General features: G+C 36.9%; 1 protein-coding gene across 5 annotated transcripts in view; it reads left to right on the top strand.

Moving 5' to 3' along the window:
• The window catches only part of ARAP2 (ArfGAP with RhoGAP domain, ankyrin repeat and PH domain 2), a 245,788-nt gene extending 220,348 nt beyond the window's left edge, over positions 1-25,440 (top strand). For all 5 annotated transcript variants that reach the window (XM_018049360.1, XM_013964577.2, XM_013964575.2 and 2 more), the window contains 5 exons: positions 3,066-3,148; positions 4,654-4,689; positions 6,575-6,638; positions 13,005-13,139; positions 22,205-25,440. In XM_018049360.1, coding sequence (XP_017904849.1) covers positions 3,066-3,148; positions 4,654-4,689; positions 6,575-6,638; positions 13,005-13,139; positions 22,205-22,585 — 699 coding nt within the window. In that variant the 3' untranslated portion in view covers positions 22,586-25,440. The remainder of the gene's footprint in view (positions 1-3,065; positions 3,149-4,653; positions 4,690-6,574; positions 6,639-13,004; positions 13,140-22,204) is intronic.

Below are 25,894 nucleotides of genomic sequence, written 5' to 3'. Positions count from 1 at the left end.
TAAAATACCAGAGAAATGACCTTAACAAGAAGAGGCTGAGATGAAGAAAGCTACAGAACTACTCTAATAGAAATGGGTGAAAATTAATGTAAAGTCTACTAATATTGATCTGCAGGTTTAATGTAATTATTAATGTGTTCAAAATCCCAAAGATAATAACTTAGAACTTGGAAAAAATGATTTGACAGCTCATCTCAAAGGGTAAACAGATAGGAATACTTGTAAACATTTTAGAGATATAAAAAGTAAAATAACTGTCAAGTATTTTGCACCCAACTGTTTATTCATACAGTAAAACTAAAATAGCTTAGATCATATTGTGGCATAAAAATGAACAGAGATAGCAATGGTAACATAAAGTGAGGTTAAAAAAATGTAATTGTTTATCATAATTGTTTTGATAAATATGTTATAAATGCATGTCTAAAGAAAATTTATATAATAAATTGCTTTGTTGTTCAGTGGCTAAGTCATATCTGACTCTTTGTGACCCCATGGACTGTAGCCCACCAGGTTCCTCCGCCTATGGCATTTCCCAGGCAAGGGTACTGGAGTGGGTTGCCATTTCCTTCTCCAGGGGATCTTCCTGATTCAGGGATAGAACCTGTGTCTCCTGCACAGTCTCCTGCCCGGGCAGGTGGATTCTTTGCCTCTGAGCCACCAGGGAAGCCCAATTGTTAACAGAAATTTTTCAACTTAAATTCTCATCTATTCTGTGTGTAAAATATATCAGATTGATAAAAGAATTAAAACTTGACAAATAGCAACCCTTCAAGCTCCATGGCTATGCAACTGAGTATTTATCAGATATGTGGGAACCCTAATAGTTCAAAAGAGATCAACATACTTCACTTTATAAAAATAAAAATAAACAGTGACCAGTTAGTATAGACTATTTCATTTAAAAAGATAAGGCAATTTCCTATTTGGCATATAAAGAACCAATGTCAATAAGTAAATGTATAAATAAATGTATAAATTGTTGATCAAGTCAAAACTGAAAACTGCTAGCAAATGCAGAAATATATTTAACTGTAAGTAAATATACCCTATCAATTTTGCAAAATCTTATTCTTAATCACGTTCCTAACCTTTGACTCTGTGATACCATTTCAAGAAATCTAGCCATACAGAAAAAAAAAAAAAAGAAATCCAAAGTATTTTTAAAATTATGTGCCATGATAATAATAGCAAACTCAGTGATAAGGGTGACTAGGAATAAATTCACCATGTAAATTTCAAGCCTTATCATCGCTGCCACAGAGAACACTGGTCACCAAAACATTATCCAGGATCTTCTTCCTGCTCACTTTTTTCTCTACATTTCCTCTACATTCTCCTAACCTGTTTTCTCCATGGAAACCAATTTTTAATTTTATAAAAATTTAATAAAAACTGCCATATTTTCCACCCTTTACACTTTCAAATTCAACTGCTTTCATAAGGAAAAGAATTTATAGTAATAGTTTAACGTTTATAAAACTTAGGACTGATTTGAGCTATATACTTGCTGAATGGGCTTTTGTGCATTTTTCTAGGGCTCTAACAACTTGTCTATCTATCGATTTCTATGAAGCATTGTGTTCTAAATTTGTAATAATAGCTGTGCCATTAGTATTTGGCCATTTACTGGACTAAACTCTTTAAAAGCACTTTTCTTATTTAATTTGTACAATACCCTTCACAGTAACCCTTTATCATTTAATCTTCATAATAACTCTATGAGATAGTATGTTTATTACTCCTGTTTACAAATAAGATACAAGAGCAGAGAGCAGTAATGTGAGGTTACAAGCTAGTAGGTAGCAAGCCAGATCTGCACCCAGGTCTCTGACCTAAGACCCCTTGCTCTTAGTTATAAATGCGCTCTGCCTACCAGGTTGAAAAAAGTGATTTCCTTGAAAATTTTTAGGATATTGGGAAAGCTTTTTCTAATTATTATTTTCGTGGCTATTATCTTTATAAGATCTATTGCAGGCTATCCAACAATAATATATGTACATGCTTTGATATTAAATTAGAATATAATGATTTCAGTTTTGCCTCTGTCAGATACTTTCCCTGATGGTTCAAGGATTTGAATTTTTTTCATATTAATCAGATAAATATGTTGGGATGTGTACAGAAAATATATAATTGATCCAAGAGCAAATGTATATTCTTTTTAATAGTCTCTTTTTGTGAGTTATTGGTGAAAATTTTCAGTATGGATATTTGAGATAGTTTAGTCTCTGCCTACATAGATTTGTAGTTCCAAAATCCAAAAAGTACAGATAATAATAACTCATTTGGTGGCAAAACTTGACCTACACCAACATAAAGATATTTGTCTTAGTCTGTTCAGGCTACCTGCCATAGACTGGGTGGCTTATAAAAACAGAAATTTATTCCTCCAGTTCGAGAGGCCGAGGGCCTGAGATTCGGGTGCCAGTGTGGTCAGGTTCTAGTTAGAATCTTCTTCCAGATTGTAGACTGCCCACTTCTCATATCCTCACATAGTGAAAACAGAGTTAATCTCATGACTCAGTTAAACACCCCAAGCTATCACCTCCAAATACCTTCATGCTGTGGATTATATTTCAGTTTGGGTTGGGGGGGGATGTGAACATTCAGACCATAACAATACTTATGGCCTTTATTTATTCACATTATATGAAATGTCATGCATTTTTATAGAGAATATGAATCTATTTGAATATAGGGTGGGTGCTATCTGATGATATTGTGGAGTTACAAAATATACTCCATATGTATTTTTTAAATATGAAAAAATAAAAAACCATCATCAGTTCTCATAAGTCTCAAGTGTTTTGAATAAGGAATTACTGTGTGTTTGTCCATATATATGCACACATATATAATCATACATATATAGCCAGGATCATTTATTTAAATTTACAGTATTGTAACCAACACAATCTTCATTTACCAAAAATTTGGTATGACATTTATCATGAAATATTTATGAAACTAAACATTCTAAACTCTATTCTTAATACTCAAGGAAAATAAAAGGACATTTATAAAATTTGTTTAATTGCAAATTATTCTGTTTTCCTTTACAGAGTAGCAAACCTGACAAAATGTTTTCTCTCAGTTCAGTGAAGTTTTATCTTGGAGTGAAAAAGAAGATGAAGCCTCCAACAAGGTAAAGCTTGGAAGGACAGAGCTGTTGAGAAAGTTACAGGAAAACCTGTCCAAGGATTTAGGGATCAATGGCATTAGTCTGACTCTTCATAAGCTAAGCTTTAGACAGATTCCTTAAGTTGCCACAGACATGTGGCAGGGGGACCTGGGTGGGTGGATACGGAGAGATGATGATGTTTCCACTCAAGTCAAGCTCCTGGGGAAGTGCATCTCCTTTGTGTAGAACAAGAAATGCCCAGAAGGCCCTCACAACTGGAAAGTACATGGGTTTCTCCACATTCCATTCCCTGCTCAGTCACAGAATGTTCCAGTCAGTCAGTCTACCCAGAGGAAGAAAAATGCTGCCCTCCATCCTTCTTGGCTTTTTTTTTTTTTTACTAGAGGATAATTGCTTTACAATGTTGTGGGGGTTTCTGCCATATATCAACATGAATCAGAAATATATATATTTGTTTTTTATATATTCACACACACACACACTCTTCCTTTATATTTGTTTTTTACACACACACACACACACACACACACACACACTTCCTTTTCCCATCCCATGCCTCTACGTTGTCACAGAGTTCCAGGCTGGGCTCACTGTGTTATATAGCAGCTTCCCACCAGTTACCTATTTTTCACATATATAGTGTATATATGTCAATATTACTTTCTCAGTCTGTCCTTCCTTCCCCTGCTGTGTCCACCAGTCCATTGCCTACATCTGCATCTCCATTGCTTCTTCATATACAGGTTCATCAATACTGTTTTTCTAGATTCCATACATATGCATTAACATATGATATTTGTTGCTTTTAGAACATCTTGGTCCTGGCTCTATAATTTGCCCTCTTTGTTTTACTGAATCTGGTAAAACCTCACAGCACATGGGTGGTAGCGAGAAAGTGGACTCTTTAAACATTATTCTTCTCACTAGCACTTGAACCAACCCAGGATTTGAGTTATACCATACTTATTCATCACAGATTACTTTGATTAGCTAATTAAAGTTTGTACTAACACTTTTAATATCATGAAACATCATTTTAATGAACTGTATATGATTTCAGATTCTATTACTGTAAATGTACTCACTTTTGCCTCTGTGCTTAATTTCTTAGTCCAGCACATGTATCTGTGTTGTGGCTGGTACACTCTTTAAAATTTCTCACAATATCAGTAAGTCAATATGTGTATTTTATTTTCGCCTTATTTTCGCCATTTTTCTAGACATCTGTCCTTACTCAGCCCAGAATATCCCCGCTGCCTCATAACCTCATGAGACCCCTTCCCCTGTGTCCTTTCAACATATCTATAAATTTATAGCCAAATCCCTCAATATCCATCATTTACCTCTAGATGTATCATACCCAGAGAATCCTCACTTGTGGATATCAATCCTGTTATGCTTTCCCACCATTAAACATTACCTCCTTAAAATTTCATCCTGTGTATTGTCTCGTAAAATGAATAATTTTTAATATGTATATGTTTTTTTTTTCTCCCCACACAATGCAGTTGGGGATTGACAGCATATTCTGAAAAACATCACTGGTAAGTTAACAGCTTACAGATTTTGGATTTGATATATTGATGATAACGGCAGTAAATAATGTTCACAGATAAATCTAGACACAAGAAACATTTCTTTTAAGTGAAGTTAAACTCTTCTAAATACCTTGAGCCTAAAAAGAGAAAAGGAGTTTTGCTTCAGGGTTTAGGTCTGTTTAAGTCTCATGTATCCTATTTGCCACCACCTCAAGAAAAAGTACACATGATTTCTTACTAGTTATTATATAAATGGGGAATCTCTGGTTTTAAGGGATAAGCAGACAAAATTCAGTTTTAAATTAAGGATAAGAACTCTCCAAAACTCAAATTTAAAGAAAAGACCTTGGCTTCAAACCGGTTCTTTCTGTAGAGTACTTCTTTCCATTCGTGTCACCAGGATCTAGCCACTCTCCATAGAGGTTGGACTAGATGTCTCCTTCTCCCTCATCTCCCTGTGTCTAATCCATACCAGATCTGCCTCTTAATTCTCTGATCCACCCATACCCTCTATCCTTGGAGCCTTCATCCGTCTGCTTGGATCGGTCCAGGAGTCCTAAGTGCTCTTCATGCCTGACTTTGCTTTTTGTTTCCAGCACATTCTCCACCCAGCACTGAAGAGATTTTCTAAAATGTATCATATTTCTTTTCTGCTTTAACTCATCTGTGAATCCTAAAAAGTAGGATAAAGTATAAGATCACTGGCACAGCACACGAAGTCCTTTAATATGGATCTCCCATGACTTTCCCACATTTTTACTTAATGATAAAACAATCTGTTTTTAATTCGCTATGCATGCCTTCCTGCTTCATAGCATATGTTTAATATCCGTGCTGTCTTCACTGAACCTTCTTCCATAGTATATGCTTTCCCTTCCCTCATCACTTTTATCTTCTTCCTGCTGATCTGGCAGACTCAGCTGTCATTTTTTACTCAAACCATAGCTGAAATGAGGGAGAAAATCTTATCAGACAACTCTCCTTTCTAATCAATTTATTTCTTCTTTACATTTCTTTACATCTACAGTATTTTGTGCTGGTGGATCCATAACTAAAATTATTTGTAGAGGGAACAGTTTTCTTGGACATGGCAATAAAAAGGGACAACTGTCTCCATGAGAATCCAATGAAAGAAGCAAGGATTATTTCTAGAAGTTTCATTCTAACATTTTTCTAAATTATTAATAAGGATATAAAAATAACTACTTTGAAATTATGCCATTCTAATGTCAGTTACAAGATTTTCCACCTCATCCCCAATTGTGCTGTTTCTGTGTTTGTGTTCAACTTTACTTTTTTTTCCCTCGCTATATTATAGTTTGTTTACATTCCTGGCTTTCCTGATAGACTATGCGAACCTTGAAGGCAAGATCCCTGTTTTGTGTAGGTTTTCAATAGGTTACTGAATCAGTGTTATTGGACATGCAGTGTTTTTTTTTTCATTTAGCTCATTTTTCATGAGTCTTGTTGGGTATCAATGTTTATAATCACATGGACTGTGACTGTCTAAAAAATCTGCTCTTAGGAAAATATACACATTTTTCCTTCTTAGGCTCAGTTTCTGAGGGAAAAGTATTTTACCCTCATGTACCTGAAAAAGCAAATGACACTGACTTTTCTGCATTTCCAAAAAATACCGCTTATCATTTTTTGGCAGTTATCAAAGCCTTTAGCTATATTTTGGTTAAACTAACATATTTATACTACTGTTTTGATAGCAGAAGCCTGAAGCAACTTGTACTGAAATACTTCCATTTTGATTGCATGATGTCATTAATTAGGAGAAACCCAAAGAGATTTCTGATCACTTAATCACTTACTTGCCAAAAAAATACACTGGAAAATTTCTTTGTCCTTTTGAATTATTTATTTTATAAACCTTGTCTTATAGGCACCTGTGTTGTGAGAGTTCACAAACTCAAACGGAGTGGATGTCCAATATCTTTATCGCCCAGGTATGATACCTATTTCAACTATCTAGTAAAATGTGACAACTGTTTATAGGAAATGTTAGTGTGGTGGTAGTTTCCAAAGACTTTTTAATGAGTCTTTTGTGTATACTTTCATTTTCTCATTCATGATTTTTTAAATACACGAGGACCCAGATTTACCCACTATTCTGTAAGAGAAAGTTTACTCTTTGTTGAGGCATCTTTTTTCCCCAGCCCAGTGGCTCCTTAGCTTGGGGTGGCATCTGGCTTCAAGATGGTGGAATGAAAAAGAGGGGCTTGTCTGAGCTCTTGTCCTCCAGAGTCCCACTGGATCTGTGTTTAGAAAATGAGTTCTTTTCATTTTTCCAGTTTTTTATTAGAAGATAGTTGCTTTACAATGTTGTGTTAGTTTCCACTATAGCAAAGCTAATCACCATACATGTACTCTCTCCCTCTTGGGCTCCCTTCCCATTCGTGTTTCCACAGTGCATTAAGTAGAGTTTCCTGTGCTATCCAGTATGTTCTCATTAGTTACCTCCTCTACACATAGTGTCAATCCCAATCTCTTAATTCCTCCCATGCCACTCCAACCCACCCTCATTTCCCCCTTGATATTCATGTATTTCTTCTGTGTCTGTATCTCTATTTCTGCTTTACAAATAAGATCATCTAGAAAAACGGTATAGATGATCTTATTTGCTCTTTTCCTTCCTGTTCTCCCCATGGGCTCCTGCTTTTCCAAAAACAAGGATGGGAACGTACATTTCTGTAATACACACTGTGTAACTCATGTATCTTCCTCGCAATGAATTGTGCACGACACTGCTTATAGATAAGAAAACAAAGTTTACAAAAGGCTCAGTGATTTGCCTAGGACCATACATTTAGTTAGTGGTTTAACCCAGAGGCCAACACCTACCCTCATTTACCCATTTAGTCTCCTCCCTACTGGAGGACTCACTCTTGCAGTGAAGGATAAAATAGTCCCATTAATAGGACTGGTTTCTTCCCCAACCTTGTCTGGCCAGACTCCCAGCAAAGCTTCCCCAGCACTGAAATTCACTGGTAACGATTAAGCTGCCACTCTTCATTACCAAGGGTGTGCTTCCCTGTTTCTCTTACAAGTGAGAAGTTAATTCACCCTCAAGTCTTGTCCTTATTTGTTTTGAAAACCATTTTCTCTGTTCATTTAATTTATTAACCTTTCCAGTGGTTAATAAACACTGCTTTTCTCAGCCTGACCCTACTACTACTACCTGGGAATACATTTCCAGAAAACGTCCAGTGTCTAACTTTTTAGAGCCTTTTCTTTTTTCTGACTGTTTAAAAATTTAGATATTCAAGTCTTACTTTAATGAAAGTAGGCTTGAAATAATAGTAAAATTAGAACCATAGAGTCTAAAACCGTTACAGTATCTGGTTATGGCACAATTAAATTGATGTTTTCGTTTTTATGACTGAAGTCATTAGATGCTGTAGTTGAAAATCAAGGTGTAAATAGCCAGGAAACCAAGGTTGTTCTCACCACCAAGTTATTTCTCCTTGCCTCACCTGTCCCTTGTTGTGCTGGCCCCAGAGACTCAGTCCAATTACATTTCTTCAGTTCATTCCACTTCTTAGGATTAAGGTAAACACAAAGGTCCTTTTGGATTTGAGGATTTAATGGTTCACCTCCATGGGGAAAGAGACAGGAATGTAGCAAACGTTAATATATATGTTAATACACACACACACAAAACCCAACAGTGAACAATGAATTCTTTCTGGTGCCCAGAATACTTTTCCATCCCCATTCTCACCCCTGCCTCAACAAAAGTTTTCAGCTTACCTGTCACAGCCTCAGAAAAAATCTTCCCTGACCTTCAGACGAATTAGACCTTAGAGCTGTAGGAACTCTCAGTGTCCTGTACTTGAACATTGTAATACTAACTAAAAAGCATTTGTGTATTTAAGTTTCTTATGTCTGTCTTTCCTACTAAAATGTAAACCCCGTGAGAGGAAGGACTCAGTCTTACTAGAACTACATGTTTATCTGCATCACAGGATCCAGTACATCTTACAAAGTACATGCTCAAGTTAGTATTCTAAATTAGTAAAGAGAATAGTCAGGTAAAATTTCAAATAGATATTAGTGTGGTAAAATAATGAAATAAGCCAGGGAAAGGAAAACCAGTGTGACTGACATAAGGAGGGCATTAATTGAGAAGGATTCTCAGGGGACACCTTTCTGAGTAGCTGACAGGTATGCTGAGACCTGTCTGAAATAAGGAAGCCAAGTGTGTAGGACAGTCAGAACATTCCAGGGGGTAGGGCCAGCCAGGACATAATCTTGACTTATGCCATGAACATCAGGAAAGCCTATCTTGGAGAGGACATAAGAGATGAGGAAGGCAGGGGACAGGGGATTTAGACCCAGTTTAGGAGTTTTAGTGGGAAACAGGGAAAGATATAATCAGCTCTTATTATGGGGAAAAAGTAATTATGGTTCCTTTGCTGAGCTACACTTTAGGGGTCAAAGATGGAGGTAGGAAGAACAGCCATGTGGAAGAAGACAGCAGCTCAGACTAGGTAACAGGGTGTCTGGTAAGACATACTCAGATTCAGGAATATTTGAAGGTAGAGCCAGTAAGTCTTAAAAATTGATCAGCTATAGCAGTTTGAGAGGAATAGAAATGAAGAGTCCTAGTTGTTTGGCCTCTGGCAGCTGGTGAATGTAAGTGATATTATCAGAAGTGCAGAAAAAGACAGGGTTCTATTTGGGCCACATGAAATTTGAGATGCGCATTGGACATACAAGTGGATAAGCTGAGTAGCAGGTTTAGATGTATGGATCAAAAATTCAGGCAAAACTTTAGGGCTGAAATGTAAATTTGACAGAAGGCAGCATTTGGATTGTATTAAATGCCATGAGAGGCTACAGTGAAATGAGAGAATATACAGAGAAAATATTAGAATTATTCTAATATTAGAATAGTAGAATTATTCTAACATTAGAATACAAAATTGGAGAGGGGAGGGCTGTATCAAGAGAAGGAGGTCAGACAAATAAGCCCTAGGACATCCCAAACTTTAAAGGTCAAACAGAAGAGAAAAATTGAGCAAAAGAAATGAGTAGCTTTGAGAAAGCAGGAAAACCAGGTGATAGGTGCAGAGAATTCTATCAAAGAATCAGAAGAGAGAATATTAAACCAGCAGGGGCCTTGAGCAGATGTGAAGCAATGTGAGCAACTGCATGTGTTCATCATTGCAGAAAAAATTCATTATACAACAGAGTGTGTGACATATTTGTTCTCGGATTGTTGACTACATATTCTGACCCACTATGCAATTATAGGTATGACTGGGGAAGAGTTATTTATATTCAAAGCAAATAGTTATTGGAAGAGAAGGAAGCCTTGTTTATATGGCTAGAGATGCAGAGAGATTGGTACGTCTCATGGTGAGAAAATGAAATTGAATGACTATTACTAATTTTTCAATTATATCAGTGAGGTCACCACATGTGAGTCTGGGAGGGATATTACATGTACAGAGACAGAATAAAAGGTGGGAAATTACCTTCAGAGAGTGAGGAAGCTAGTTGTACTATAGGAGAATGTCCAGGGAGTGCTGAAGGCTCATTTGAAATTTTAGGATAAATTTAAAGTGAAATGAATCTCCAGACTGACCTGTTCTTTTTTTTTGCCTCCATTAATTTGGAGGTACCCACAGAGTAAGTAGAATTGGGTTTTACTATGCTTGGGGTTTTATCAGGCAAGTGTGATAGGAGAAGCAGCCCAGCCTTGATCTATAAGGTGGTGAGTATACTGAATGACCTTGAAATCTAAGCCAGACTGTGAAAGAAGTGGGGAAAATGTGAAAAGCAGAATGGATAGACGGTCTCAAGAAGTCTAAGGTATATTCAAAGTGAATGAAGCTAAACTAAGTTATCTGGAAAGATGTCAAGGTCAGAAATTGAGAGGCAGAACCTTGTTAACGGCAGCATTACTCACCATAGGCGTAGTATGGGAATAACCTATGGATGGATGAATGGATAAAGAAAATGTGTATTCATACATATATACAGTGGAATATTATTCAGCCCTAAAAAGGAAGTCTGTCATTTGGGACAAGATGAATGAACCTGGAAAGCATTATGCTAAATGAATTAAGCCAGACAATTATTGCAATGGTATTCCACATAAAAGTCAAACTCATAGAATATGACAGTGGTTTCCAGGGGATGTGGGGGGCAGGAGTAAGAGGTTGGTGAAAAGGTAGATACTTTTGGATACATGATGAATAAAATCTGAGGATCTAATAGGTGACATGGTGAGTGCAGTTCATAACACTGTATTATAAAATTTAAATTTTCTAAGAGAATAGAACTCAAATATTCTAACCAAAAAGGCACTGGGGCGGGGAGGGGTAAATACATATGTGAGGTGACCAATATGTTGATTAACTCGATGAGGGGAATCCTTTCACAGTGTATGTATGTAGTCATCATGTCATACACTTTAAACATCTTTTATTTGTCAGTTATACCTCAGTAAAGCTGTGGGGGAAGATTAGAAAAAGGAAGTGAGAGGCAGGAACGAAGATTTGAGGGTGTGATCACTGGTTATAATAATAAGATTCTCATCTGTATGCTCCATGCAGTATGGTTTTTTGAAGTCACTTATCCTGGAGAAGGAAATGGCAACCCACTCCAGTTCTCTTGCCTTGAAAATTCTGTGGACTGAGGAGCCTGGTAGGCTACAGTCCATGGGGTCGCAGAGAGTCGGACATGACTGAGTGACTGCACTTCACTTTACACATAACTATAAATGATATCAGAACATATTACTTATGTCTTAAGATTTGTGGTGGGAAAAATATTGCTACCTCTTGGATCAATCCAGTGAGAACTAATTAGCCAGTATTTACAGCATGATATATATATCATCAGATATTTTTATCATCAGAAAAAATAGTGTTTAGAAACTACATTTGCTCTTAGATTTCTTGCAATAATACCATTTAATACATATACTATACACCAGTGAGTAAAAGCCTAGGCTTTTACCTACATAGGGTTACCTAATTCCTTCCCATCAGTTTGTTTCCAGCTTTACATGTTGGGAATGTCCGAGTTCTGTAATATGAGTTATTTTACTGAGTTTAAGACTGTGATATAAAAATATGAAACTTGTAACTTTCTGATTGAAATATTGTATAACCATTGCAGATTTGCTGAACCAAAGTAAGCACCCCACTGAAACTCAAGGGTAGATTTGATGCCTAGGCAATAACTCTACTAATAACAGGACATACACTGTAGGATCCTTAAGGATGAAATGAGATAATACCTGTATATTGGTAAGCACAAAGTGTAGCAGCTTAGCTGCTGTTTTATAGTAAGTATAAAGTTTGTTGAAATAGTTCTTTTGCTATAAAACAGGACATTAAAACACTAATTGCAACATAAGAATATGACTCTGTTCAGTCTTGAGTAGAGGAAAAGAATGAGTAGGCATTTAGCGATATAGTTTACCAGATGGTTTTCATCATAACATCTGTAAACTTCTCATTGTGTGTGGTTGATATTTTGTATTTCTTTCATAGAATGCTGTCTGAAAATCGATTTGTTTCTCCTAGCTTCTGAAAAATTAATCTACCCTGAGGAGTATAAAAGTCTTTAAAAGATTTTTCTTTTATATGTATATCTTAAGGATTTATCATTCAAGAGCTTATATTTTTACCCATGGGTATTTCCCCCCTTTGCAAAATTACCTTTTTTCCAGTCATATCTATAATTGCTCACTGGCCAGAATATGCAGTCAACGAGTTGAGCACAAATACACACTCTGTTGTAAAATGATTTTCAGTAGAAATGTTTGTGTACAAGGTAACATTTCTTTGGAACTCAATTAGGTGAAAATGAAACATTTTTCAAAAGGTCATAAAATAAAGATAATTTTTCTGCTAGCCATGCCTTAGGTTGACTTGAGGGTATATATAATGTCAAATTATTTTGACACTAAAAGTTATCTTCAGTCGTAAGAGAAAATGAATGTGTAGTTATTTTGATTACAGGGCCTAGAAATGTAGAGAGGTATATTATTTTTCTTCTACAAAGAGATTTACTGGTTTCTGTAAATATTTTCCCCCTTTTGGTTTGATAAGTAGTACAGAAGGCATATTTCTGAAGCTTAGAAATTGAACTGAGACCTCAAAGCTCAGTTCGCTTAAGAGTTTTACATCCTCAAGCGGTGCTACCACGAGAATCAACATCATAATTACAAACAACCTTCTCGTGAAAAGCGGATCACCTGACTTGGATAGATGGGAAAGGAGCCCAGTGACTGTAAACTTGGTGGACCACATAATAAAGTCACACACCCACAGCAAGAAATTGTGTTTCCACAGCATGAAAATGATATATGGCCACCAGCTGGAAAGGAACGAAAACGTTCTATAACCAAAAATCCCAAAATTGGAGGTTTGCCTCTGATTCCCATCCAGCATGACAGAAATGCAGCCCAAGCCCGGAGAGAGACTGAGGTAAGATTAGGATGTTTGTTTTTACATTAGTCATAATAACATTTGTTTTCTTATGTCTTAATGTGGTTAAATGCATCAGTTACCTTATTGGTTTCAAGAGCACAGTAATAATCACTTGGAAGAGTGCAGTAAAAATAGTAAAACTGTAAAAATCACATCCATCAAGAAACTGTATGAATAATCCTAAGACACTCTTTGAAGTTTTATATTTTGTTAACATAAATAACAGTAATTTTAACAATATTATTGATCACTCAATTAAATATGCATGATTCCATGATACCACTTAGCTTTTTTTTAGTCCCTAAAGTGGCCAAGAATGTTAAATATGTATAAAAAGTTTCTGGTGGTAAAAATCAGTCTCAGATTAGCCTTACAAGTACACTTGTAACCTCCTTACAATAAGCCCAGGGCAGAATATGTCAGGAGCCATGGTAACAAGACTTACCAGTAACACAATCAAATTCCAGTGGTTTGGGAACTGATTAACTCAGTTAATTTAAGGAACGGCAGGATGACCTTTGAGCATCAATAAAGAAGATTCGGCATCTTTCATGAAAGCTGTGTTTTCCTTCTCACTTTGAAGAGTAGGGTGAACATAAGTAGCATTGGTCTTGATTCAGACAAAGACACAGGCTGTAAATCTCAAAACTCATTAGACAGTTTACAACTAATGTGCATTTCAGTGCATCAAATGAGTCCTTCAAAACAAAAAGAAAAGCATGCAAAAGTTGTTTCTTCTTAGAGCCCAGATTTGGCATTAAGCTATGTGAGTTTCTTGCTTTCTAAACAAGAATAACTTTTTTAAAAGTTTTATCGCAATATAGTTGATTTACAAAGTTGTATAAGTTTCAGGTATAACAGGAATAACTTTTGAGAGACAAAAGCCTTTTTAATTTAGTGATCAGACTTTTAAAAAGTGTTTTTCCATGACTATCTTTCCTTAAACATTTATCCCACTGTACTGTCCCTTTTCTCTAAAAGATAAAAGCTTTGAAAATAATGGTTTATTTCCTTTGTTGCCTTCTGTGCTGATGTAATCAAAGAGAAGAATAAGACAGCAAGAACTCAGGAGCTTGTCCCTTCTGCCATTTGGCACTTACAAGTTTTTCTTCCTTATAATAAACTGCTTTGCAGAACTGTGGATTCCCCAGATAATCTAGAATCTTCATTTTAAGAGTCATGTTTGGGAACCCAGCTTAGGGGACATAGAAATGCAGGGAATAGATATGCCCTGCTGTGACCCTAGCTTCTCCTGACATTGCCTCAGGATCAATTATGGAGCAAAGCAAAAGTAAATTTTAGGATCAAAGTACGTTAACCAGTTTCCAGTATAGAATTGAGATGATTGAATATACAATAGTTTGTTCAGTTCAGTCGCTCAGTCATGTCCGACTCTTTGCGACCCCGTGAATTGCAGCATGCCAGGCCTCCCTGTTCATCACCATCTCCCGGAGTTCACTCAGACTCACATCCATCGAGTCCGTGATGCCATCCAGCCATCTCATCCTGGGTCGTCCCCTTCTTCTCCTGCCCACAATCCCTCCCACCATAAGAGTTTTTTCCAATGAGTCAACTCTTCTCATGAGGTGGCCAAAGTACTGGAGTTTCAGCTTTAGCGTCATTCCTTCCAAAGAAATCCCAGGGTTGATCTCCTTCAGGATGGACTGGTTGGATCTCCTTGCAGTGCAAGGTACTCTCAAGAGTCTTCTCCAACACCACACTTCAAAAGCATCAATTCTTCGGCGCTCAGCCTTCTTCACAGTCCAACTCACATCCATACATGACCACAGGTAAAACCATAGCCTTGATTAGACGGAACTTAGTCGGCAAAGTAATGTCTCTGCTTTTGAATATGCTGTCTAGGTTGGTCATAACTTTTCTTCCAAGGAGTAAGTGTCTTTTAATTTCATGGCTGCAGTCACCATCTGCAGTGATTCTGGAGCTCCAAAAAATAAAGTCTGACACTGTTTCTACTGTTTCCCCATCTATTTCCCATGAAGTGATGGGACCAGATACCATGATCTTCGTTTTCTGAATGTTGATGAGCTTTAGGCCAACTTTTTCACTGTCCTCTTTCACTTTCATCAAGAGGCTTTTTAGTTCCTCTTCACTTTCTGCCATAAGGGTGGTGTCATCTGCATATCTGAGGTTATTGATATTTCTCCCTGCAGTCTTGATTCCAGCTTGTGTTTCTTCCAGTCCAGCGTTTCTCATGATGAACTCTGCATCTTAAACTCAAATCCAGAATTTCAGAGGCAACTTTTTTAACATTGTTGAGATCAGAAAACTGATGAACAAAAACTATAAACAAATTGATTTCAAAGGCTTTGAAAACAATTTTATGAAATATTAATTTCTAGAAAATTTGTTAGTAAACTAAACCAAGCTTTTTCATAAGTGTGGGAATTCAACAAATTTGACAAAGAAAAATTTTAAATGTTTGATGTTTTTCAGTGATAAATAATGTTTTATTTGGTAATGTTTTTCACTAAAAACCATTAAAGTTTAAAAAAAGAAAAATTAAAATTGCAAGTTTTCACACAAACCAAATAAAGTATTTTTTATTGAACTGAAGTAAATATGTAAGTATATTAATAAATGACAATAATACTAGCTAGCTTAAAGTAAGTCAGTGGATATGGTCAAGAAAATTGCTTCTCAAACAAATTGTTGACAGATTGGTGCATTTGGTGACTTCCCATTTCATGAGCTGTCTTGCTTTCAAGACGTTCATTTAAAAATGGTATGAGAATACCTCCTCCAAGCAAGGAAGGCTTCCTGGAGGAAATGACTTCTAAAATTAATTGAGTAAATTAGTATTGAGCTAGTGAATAAGCCAGAGGAAGTAAGTTTTTGACAAATCATACATGAAGAGGCAAACAGTGCTTAAGAACACACAAGCTAAATGATACCTATGGCCCTCCTACTTTTTCTCGGGTACCTTCTTAACTTACTGTGTACATTGTGCTCAGCTTTTATCTGTAAGCTCCTAGGGATAATAAAAAGCCCTTACTTCACAGAGTAGTATTCTCTCTGCTTAGATATGAACTCCATTTCAGATCCTTATTTTCAGTTTTCTCAGACACAAACTGGCATCCTCTGGACCAAGCCACCTCTGCTTTCCTAATTCCATAGCTTATCAATCTTTCTTTTTGAATTATTAATACCTTAAGGACAGTGAAGCATATACGGATGCCTTTTTTTCCCCACGGTATCAATGCCCTTGGCTTTCCCACAACATACAAGGCACTCCACATACCATATAATCATACAAAGCATCACTTTCACATCCTCTTGATTTTTATCAATTCACTTCACCACCCCTCCCCACCTTCATATATGGTTATGTTATTTAGTTTAATATCATAGTTTTACTTGAAATTTTAGCACTATATGTATTAATGCATGTGTGTATGCTAAATTGGTATGCTCAAGAATGAGACGGACTTAAGTTACACCAACAGGAAAGAGTCAAGAGATATTGAGGAGTAAAGAAGTTAGGAGTAAAGAGAGTTCCAGAAAAACATCTATTTCTGCTTTCTTGACTATGCCAAAGCCTTTGACTGTGTGGATCACAATAAACTGTGGAAAATTCTGAAAGAGATGGGAATACCAGACCGCCTAACCTGGCTCTTGAGAAATCTGTATGCAGGTCAGGAAGCAACAGTTAGAGCTGGACATGGAACAACAGACTGGTTCCAAATAGGAAAAGGAGTACGTCAAGGCTGGATATTGTCACCCTGCTTATTTAACTTCTATGCAGAGTACATCATGAGAAACGCTGGACTGGAAGAAACACAAGCTGGAATCAAGATTGCTGGAAGAAATATCAATAAACTCAGATATGCAGATGATATCACCCTTATGGCAGAAAGTGAAGAGGAGCTAAAAAGGCTCTTGATGAAAGTAGAAGAGGAGAGCGAAAAAGTTGGCTTAAAGTTCAACATTCAGAAAACGAAGATCATGGCATCTGGTCCTATCACTTCATGGGAAATAGATGGAGAAACAGTGGAAACAGTGTCAGACTTTATTTTGGGGGGCTCCAGAATCACTGCAGATGGTGACTGCAGCCATAAAATTAAAAGACGCTTACTCCTTGGAAGAAAAGTTATGACCAACCTAGACAGCATATTCAAAAGCAGAGACATTACTTTGCCGACTAAGTTCCGTCTAGTCAAGGCTATGGTTTTACCTGTGGTCATGTATGGATGTGAGAGTTGGACTGTGAAGAAGGCTGAGCACCGAAGAATTGATGCATTTGAACTGTGGTGTTGGAGAAGGCTCTTAAGAGTCCCTTGGACTGCAAGGAGATCCAACCAGTCCATTCTGAAGGAGATCAACCCTGGGATTTCTTTGGAAGGAGTGATGCTAAAGCTGATGCTCCACTACTGTGGACACCTCATGCAAAGAATTGACTCATTGGAAAAGACTCTGATGGTGGGAGGGATTGGGGGCAGGAGGAGAAGGGGACGACACAGGATGAGATGGCTGGATGGCATCATGGACTCGATGGACGTGAGTCTGAGTGAACTCCGGGAGATAGTGATGGACAGGGTGGCCTGGCGTGCTGCAATTCATGGGATCGCAAAGAGTTGGACATGACTGAATGAATGAATGAATGAATGAATGAAAGAAGTTAGTCACAGAATTGAGGTACCTGATAGCACAATGGAAATTTCAATAAGGTAGTATAGGGGAAAGTATAAAAGTAAAAATGATACAAAACAGGATGATTGTATTGAAGAGACTAGATGACTATTGTGTGCTAAGTCACTTCAGTCGTTTCTGACTATGCAGTCCTATGGACTATAGCCCGCAAGATCTCCTCTGTCCATGGGGATTCTCCAGGCAAGAATACTGGAGCGGGTTGCCATACCCTCCTCCAGGGGATTTTCCCTACCCAGGGGTCGAACCCATATCTCTTATGTCTCCTGCATTTGCAAGCGGATTCTTCACCACTAGCGCCACCTGAGAAGGCCATACTTGACCTCTAAATACTACACCAGAGTCCCCATGTCTTTCTGCCAATAGCTGAAAAAAGAAATGTCATCATGATCTATAAAACCATTCCGTATTGATCCTTGAACTCAGCAGTGGCCACAGGACTGGAAAAGGTCAGTTTTCATTCCAATCCCAAAGAAAGGCAATGCCAAAGAATGCTCAAACTACCACACAGTTGCACTCATCTCACATGCTAGTAAAGTAATGCTTAAAATTCTCCAAGCCAGGCTTCAGCAATATGTAAACCTTGAACTTCCAGATCAAGCTAGTTTTAGAAAAGGCAGAGGAACCAGAGATCAAATTGCCAACATCCGCTAGATCATCAAAAAAGCAAGACAGTTCCAGAAAAACATCTATTTCTGCTTTATTGACTATGCCAAAGCCTTTGACTGTGTGGATCACAATAAATGTGGAAAATTCTGCAAGAGGATGGGAATACCAGACCACCTGACCTGCCTCTTGAGAAGCTGTATGCAGGTCAGGAAGCAACAGTTAGAATTGGACATGGAACAACAGACTGGTTCCAAATTGGGAAAGGAGTACGTCAAGGCTGTGTATTGTCACCCTGCTTATTTAACTTATATGCAGAGTACATCATGAGAAATGCTGGGCTAGAAGAAACACAAGCAGGATTGCCGGGAGAAATATCAATAACCTCAGATAGACAGATGACACCACCCTTATGGCAGAAAGTGAAGAACTAAAAAGCCTCTTGATGAAAGTGAAAGAGTAGAGTGAAAAAGTTGCCAACATTCAGAAAACTAAGATCATGACATCTGGTCCCATGACTTCATGGCAAGTAGATGGGGAAACAGTGGAAACTGTGTCAGACATTATTTTGGGGGGCTCCAAAATGCCTGCAGATTGTGACTGCAGCCATGAAATTAAAAGATGCTTACTCCTTGGAAGGAAAGTTATGACCAACCTAGACAGCATATTGAAAAGCAGAGAGATTACTTTGCCAACAAAGGTCCATCTAGTCAAGGCTATGATTTTTCCAGTGGTCATGTATGGATGTGAGAGTTGAACTGTGAAGAAAGCTGAGTGTCGAAGAATTGATACTTTTGAAGTGTGGTGTTGGAGAAGACTCTTGAGAGTCCCTTGGACTGCAAGGAGATCCAACCAGTCCGTCCTAAAGGCGATCAGTCCTGAGTGTTCATTGGAAGGACTGATGTTGAAGCTGAAACTCCAGTACTTCGGCCACCTGATGCAAAGGGCTGACTCATTGGAAAAGACCCTGATGCTCAGAGGGATTGGGGACAGGAGGAGAAGGGGACGACAGAGGATGAGATGGTTGGATGGCATCACCGACTCAATGGACATGGGTTTGGGTAAACTCCAGGAGTTGGTGATGGACAGGGAGACCTGGCGTGCTGCGGTTTATAGGATCACAAAGAGTTGGACACGACTGAGAGACTCAACCTACCTGAACTGAAGATACCAAGTGAAACTTTTTTAAGATTCATATTGATTTATAAACTCCCCATCACATCCTTATGTTTAAATGGCCATTATTTTTACTAATCCTTTCTTATTTTTCTTTTTGTACTGTGATAAAATACATTTTCCATATTAACCTGTTTATATGCACAATTCATTAATTACATTCACATGGCTATGTAGCCATTCTAACACATTCTAATGAAACTTTAGAATTAAGCTAGATACTAAACAACTAAATATTTCTTCTTATCAGGTTTAGAGTAGAAGTATTTCTCTGAGATGTATAATCATGAGCTTATCAGAAAATTTCGAATTATAAAACTATGTCCCAATCTGCTGGAATTTAGGAAGATAAAACAATATGATAAAACAAAATATTATACATTTGAAATATGATAAAATATTATACATTTGAATTTTTTTAACCTTTCTTCATCCCTTATTCAGAAAATATTTATTGGTAATTTCCCATCTGCAGCCACTGTGATAAGTTCACTCATCAGTGAACAAATCAAACAAAAGCTAAAAACAAAACCCTCCTTGCACTGTGTTGAGTTTCGATCAACATCCAAACAATCACAAGAGATATGAATAGCTTATCTAGTATACTAGAAAGAGCACTAAGGAGGAAAATAAAGAGATGAGGTGTTGCCCTTTGAACATTACATTGGGCATCCTATTTATGCTACTTAGTTTCATTATTTTCAAAGCAGTACTTTATTTTATATTGGAGTATAGTTGATTAACAGTATTGTGTTTCAAGTGTACAGCAGAGTGATTCAGCCATACATATATATGTATCTATTCTTTCTCAAATTATTTTCCCATTTAGGTTATTACAGAATATTGGCCCAAGTTCCCTATGCTATACAGGTTATCTAAGTATAGCAGTGCTTTGGGTAGTATAGTCATTTTAACAATATTGATTCTTCCAACCCAAGAACATGTTGCCTTCCAAGCCAGATCCTTTGGGGGCTCCTCTTCCCATAGACAGACCCCGTGGTTGGAAAGCCTCATGTGAAGCTCAGGACTTTTACTCCTGTGGGAGAACTTCTGCGGTATAGTTATTTTCCTGTTTGTAGGTCACCCACCCAGTAGATACGAAATTTGATTTTATCATGATTATACTCTTCCTACCATCTCATTGTGGCTTTTTGTCTTTGGATGTAGGTATCTTTTAAAAGTTCCAGAGTGTGTGTGTGTTTTTGTCGATTGTTGTTCAGTTAGTTTTTTGGTGTTTTCCTAAGAATGGGTAAGCACACATCCTTCTACTTGCCATCTGCAAAACAGTCCCATTCTTCATGCTACATCACCATTTTCATTTCATCTTTTCTCAAACATTTATAATAAGAAATTTTCCTTGGATTTCTTTGTGCTTTGCAGTTTTTATGAGGAAATTTTGAAGAAATTCCTTCAACTCTTGCTTGTGAAAAGAAAAATGACGTATGCCTTCCCACTTCCCCCAACTCAGTTTTTTGGATAGCCTTTCGCTGTGGCTCCATACCAACGAGATGCTTGCTTCTCTGTTGTTCATTCTTTTATCTTAACATTTGTTAGGTTGTAATCCCCTTTGAGAATCTAATGAGAGTTCTGAATGTCAATACTTGCCCAGTCACAGGATGCCATTGACACTAGTTATGAAAGTACACCTGTGGGTTTTATTTTTTTTATTTTTAACATTTTAAATTTTTTATTTTTTTTAATTTTAAATCTTTATTCTTACATGCGTTCCAACATGACCCCTTCCACCTCCCTCCCACAACATCTCTCTGGTCATCCCATGCACCAGCCCCAAGCAAGCTGCACCTACGTCAGACATGACTGGGATTCATTCTTACATGACAGTATACATGTTAGAATTCATTCTCCAATATCCATCTTCTTCTGAGTCAAAGTCTGTTACATCTTGTTTTTTTTTCTTGTACATGTCTTGATTTTTTCTATTTATTTTTTATTTTTTTTTTTTTCTGTTACTTATTGTATATTGCTCATTTCATATCTCATAACTGATTCATGTGTTTTATACACAACTATATATTTCTTTCAGTGTTTTCACAAATATCTGTAGGATTCTAATATGGGGGAAAGATTGCACTAGTCAAATATTTTGGGAGGAGGAAAAAAAATAAGTTGAACAGGTTTTTCTGATGAAGTATTTCTCAGCTTCTTTAATATGTATTGTGAATCTCAAAGAGGGATCTATTACAAAGTGTATTTCCTGGACTTATGGCCACAGAGACCCCCGTTTTCCTCTGTATTTCGGGACAACACTGCAGGATTATAGATGCATGAACCTGTGACACATCCGAGCAGCAGTGAATTGAAAGAGGCAAGTTTAAAATGGGAGTCAATTTGAATAACTAGCTTGAAAGACATCTTTGAAGTGGTATGCTAAATGCTTGTTAAAATGAATTTCCGTGATCTCCATTTCAGTTGGTTTTGTAGCTCTCAGATCCGTCTATAAATTCAGACCTGCTGCTAGTGCCAAAGTCACGGCAGAACCTAAGTCATAGAAATAAACTCTAATAAAAGAAGCATCAACTTCTACGTGCCATGTATTCTTTAAGCAGAGTAGGCCAGATCTTGCTTCCCTCTGACATGTTTTGTTTTATTTTAAGAGTGCAAAAGCAGAACTCGAAAGGCTGCGGCTCGGTGCAAAGCGTGACCAAGGTGGAGATGGCACCTTAAAGGAGAAAGCCTCCATCGTGGCCCAGTGCCTGGAGCACAAGGACGAGAAACTTCGAAATCGAACCAAAAAACACCGGAGTTTCAACTGTCTGGAGGACACAGAGGCTGAGGTCTTTCCAGGGCGACAGAAAAGCCATAAAGGCCTAAAGACACTGAGGAAGACTGAGGACAGGAATGGCAAAGATACTTTGGACTGCAATAATAAGTTACCGCCAAAGGTCATCGAAGAGCTTAGCGTGGTTCTCCAACGATCAAGAACGCTTCCAAAAGAGTTACAGGCTGAGCAAGTGGTGCAGAAGGAAATAAAATGACTTGTCCTAAAAATTATTTTTTTAAATATTGTGTACAGTGTCTGAAACCAAACTGTATTTTATGCTAGGAGAGATGTGTTTAGCTATCCTTAACCATTTAAAGAGCATTTTAAACTATTAATATGTATATATATATGTGATAAGTGTAAGATTCAGTGTTGTGGTCTGAACAAAGCTTGTACAGTTCAGCTCTGTTAACCTTGCGTAGGAAGGCATTGGGTTACTTTGAGTGGCCAACCTTTTGAAGTACAGTTGACCCCTGAACAACATGGGGCAGGGGTTAGTGTGTTAATCTGTGTATAATTTATAGTCAGCCCCCATATCTGAAATTCCTCTGCATTTGTAGGTTCAACTGATTGTGGATCATGTAGTGCTGTAGGATTCACTTTTTTAAAATATCCACATATAAGTGGACCCATGCAGTTCAAAACCCACATTGATCAAGGGTCAACTGTAGGTGTCTGTTAAGTGCTGTAAATTTATGAACAGAAATTGCAAAATATACTGTATTGTATAAAATGCTGTGTGTAAATGAAGCCTATGAAACTATATGTACCACATTTTGCACTTTGAGAAACCTTGTATATAAAGTTATCATATGTTTTTAGGTTTACATAGGGTCCAACCTTAGGGAAAAGAAAAGTTGAAAAGGGGGAGGATTTATTTTAGTGGCTGCCTATCAAACAACACTGAGGTTTTAAAAAGAGGCAAAGAATTAACATGTCCTAAAAGCCAAGGAGGTCAGGTTGAGATTCATTCTAGTTTACTGTTGACCAGACCTTGTTCATTAAGAAAATAATCTAGTGACTAAGCGTTTCCCAAGATTAGTATTCAGCCAACACACATGAATAATGGCGCGGGCCACTGTTCCCATGGTGTCAGTGAACCAAGCGCAGTACCAACCCATCCACTACACTTCAGTTCTTTGCAGGTGGCTGCTGAGAGGACCTTACCCTGCATTGAAAAGATCATGTAAGCAGGACCTGGCATGGATGCCCCTTGCACTGTTGCTGTGTACGAGCAAATTTTAAGAGTTCCTTACTGTCATTCCTGTACGAGCAACAGTCATCATCACAGGGTTTTATTGTTTTTTTTTTTATTGCTGTTTTACTTTGTATATTCATTTCTGAAGTAATATTGAGTCAGAACTTACTGAAACTGTACAACATATGGCCATCTGGGGGTAGGGGTTAGATTAACTACTATATTTTGGGGAGCTACTAGTTCCCTTGTAACCTAGTTTTTGTTTGTTTGTTTGTTTAATAAAGCAGGAATCTTCTTCCTGTGCCTAATAAATAATGACAAAGCCCTCTTTTTAATTCCACATAAAGAGCAGCTACTAGTTTGTTTTCTCAAACAATACCATCCAAATTATAGTTGACAGGGGTAGCACTTTTCATCAGTTTCTTTAGAATTGTATTAGGTCTGGTGAGTTTTGATCAAAATTATTTTACTAGTAGATAGCCAAGCTTTATTCCCACCATTTCCTACCCCCCACCTCTGTTTTTCAGATGTCTTATCAGAATTTATCAGTATACAAAGGCCCATACTTTCTTCCGTCCAATCATAGTACAGTAATATGCTGTTGAATGCTACGAATTTCTTCATTACAAAATACTGATCTCTTATACCTGGTGGTGATAAAATAGTTTACAAAGGATATGTGATATTTATTCTTTAAATCCACATAGATTGGAATTTTCTTTTTAAGAGAGAAACTGCTGGTCAGTTTATGAAATAGGTGGCACTGCTGGGGAGCCTTCATAGCTATAAAGCAAGAATCATGGTGTTTAGAAAAAAAAAAAAAACTATTATTTCTTATAAATGATAATATTTATGTTGTTTAATGAAATAAGGGGACATGAAAATTATGCTGGACAATGGAACAGTATCTGGATTTTTTTTTACCTGCCTTATTTGAATACTTTTGAGACTTGAGCTTAAAATCTAATAACTTCTATTTCCCTTCCTGTACAACTGTCTCCATTTTTCAAGTGTAAGATAAGGGCTAATGATGACATCTCATATATTTTCAGTAAAAATTAAAATTGTTTTCCAAGTCCACCTGAATGTGACTGTCTTTTCAAAATAACCACCTTTATCTTTTGAAAATAGATTGCATTTGAAAAAAATTTCAATATATACTTCAAACTAGCTGTTAGTTTTTTAACATGTCAGTATGAATATTGTTCTCTTTTAAATGATGACTGTATGCAGACAGGAAGAAACAAATTGATGGTACTCTTTCATTTCTGTAGCACTAAAGTTAATAAAATTAAGCAAAAGTAATTGAAGCAAAAATATGATGTCCATACAACTATATTATCTGCTAATTTATATTTGATAATTTTAATGCTAAAATATACAAACTATTGTAAAAGGAATATTTTTGAAAATTCACTGAATTTATTTGGATATAGACTGTAGTATCCAGATATTTGCACATTTCTCACACTTCTGATAATTACTTTAAGGAGATTGTGAAAGCTTACATTATCTCATCAAAATTTGCACCAAAAATTTCATATTTTCTCAACAAAAGACAAAATTAGCTTAATGTGAACATCTTATGTGTATAATCATCACATTTATTTCTAATCATCTGAAAACACAGAAATGAATATTGTAGGTAACTAAAATTTATCTGCTTCACATCCCTTAGTTATTATTTTTAACAATTTTTCGTTGAAAATGTTGTAAATTATTTTGTATATACCTATCTTCTCTGCCATGGCTACTAATGTTTAATGTAAAGTTTTTAATAACTCAGATATCTGTATAGATTTAAGACTTTTTTGTGAATTACTGGATTAAAGTTCAGAATCTAAATGTTCTCATCTGAGAAGTGGATATAACCAAACTTGTGGGCTTTTTGTGATGACTTATATACAGTTGACCCTTGAACAACACAGGTTTGAACTGTGCCATGTGCCAGTTCACTTACACATGAATTTCTTTCAGCAGTAAATAATACAGTAGTACATGATCTGCTGTTGACTGATTTCACAGACAGGGGGAGCGACTTAAGTTATATGCAGATTTTCAGCTGGGTAGAGGTCAGTGTCCCTATCCCCTACGCTGTTCAAAGGAATGAACTGCACAGTCCACTTTTTTGTGTATGTTTTCAATAAATGTTCAGTAGGCCCTTGGTAATCTCACATTCCACATTAGCTCATTCAGCCCACTGTAGACTGCAAACTTAACATGCTATTAATGGCTAAATCTACAGATATTTACCCGTGAGGATGAAAAGCTGACTATGGGTATCCTCAGATTTTAGTATACATAGCAGAAATGCCAAGAAGGCAA

Source organism: Capra hircus, chromosome 6 (genome assembly GCF_001704415.2).
Source record: "Capra hircus breed San Clemente chromosome 6, ASM170441v1, whole genome shotgun sequence".
In the NCBI taxonomy this organism is placed as follows: domain Eukaryota; kingdom Metazoa; phylum Chordata; class Mammalia; order Artiodactyla; family Bovidae; genus Capra; species Capra hircus.
This window is presented reverse-complemented; position numbering and strand designations above follow the sequence as displayed.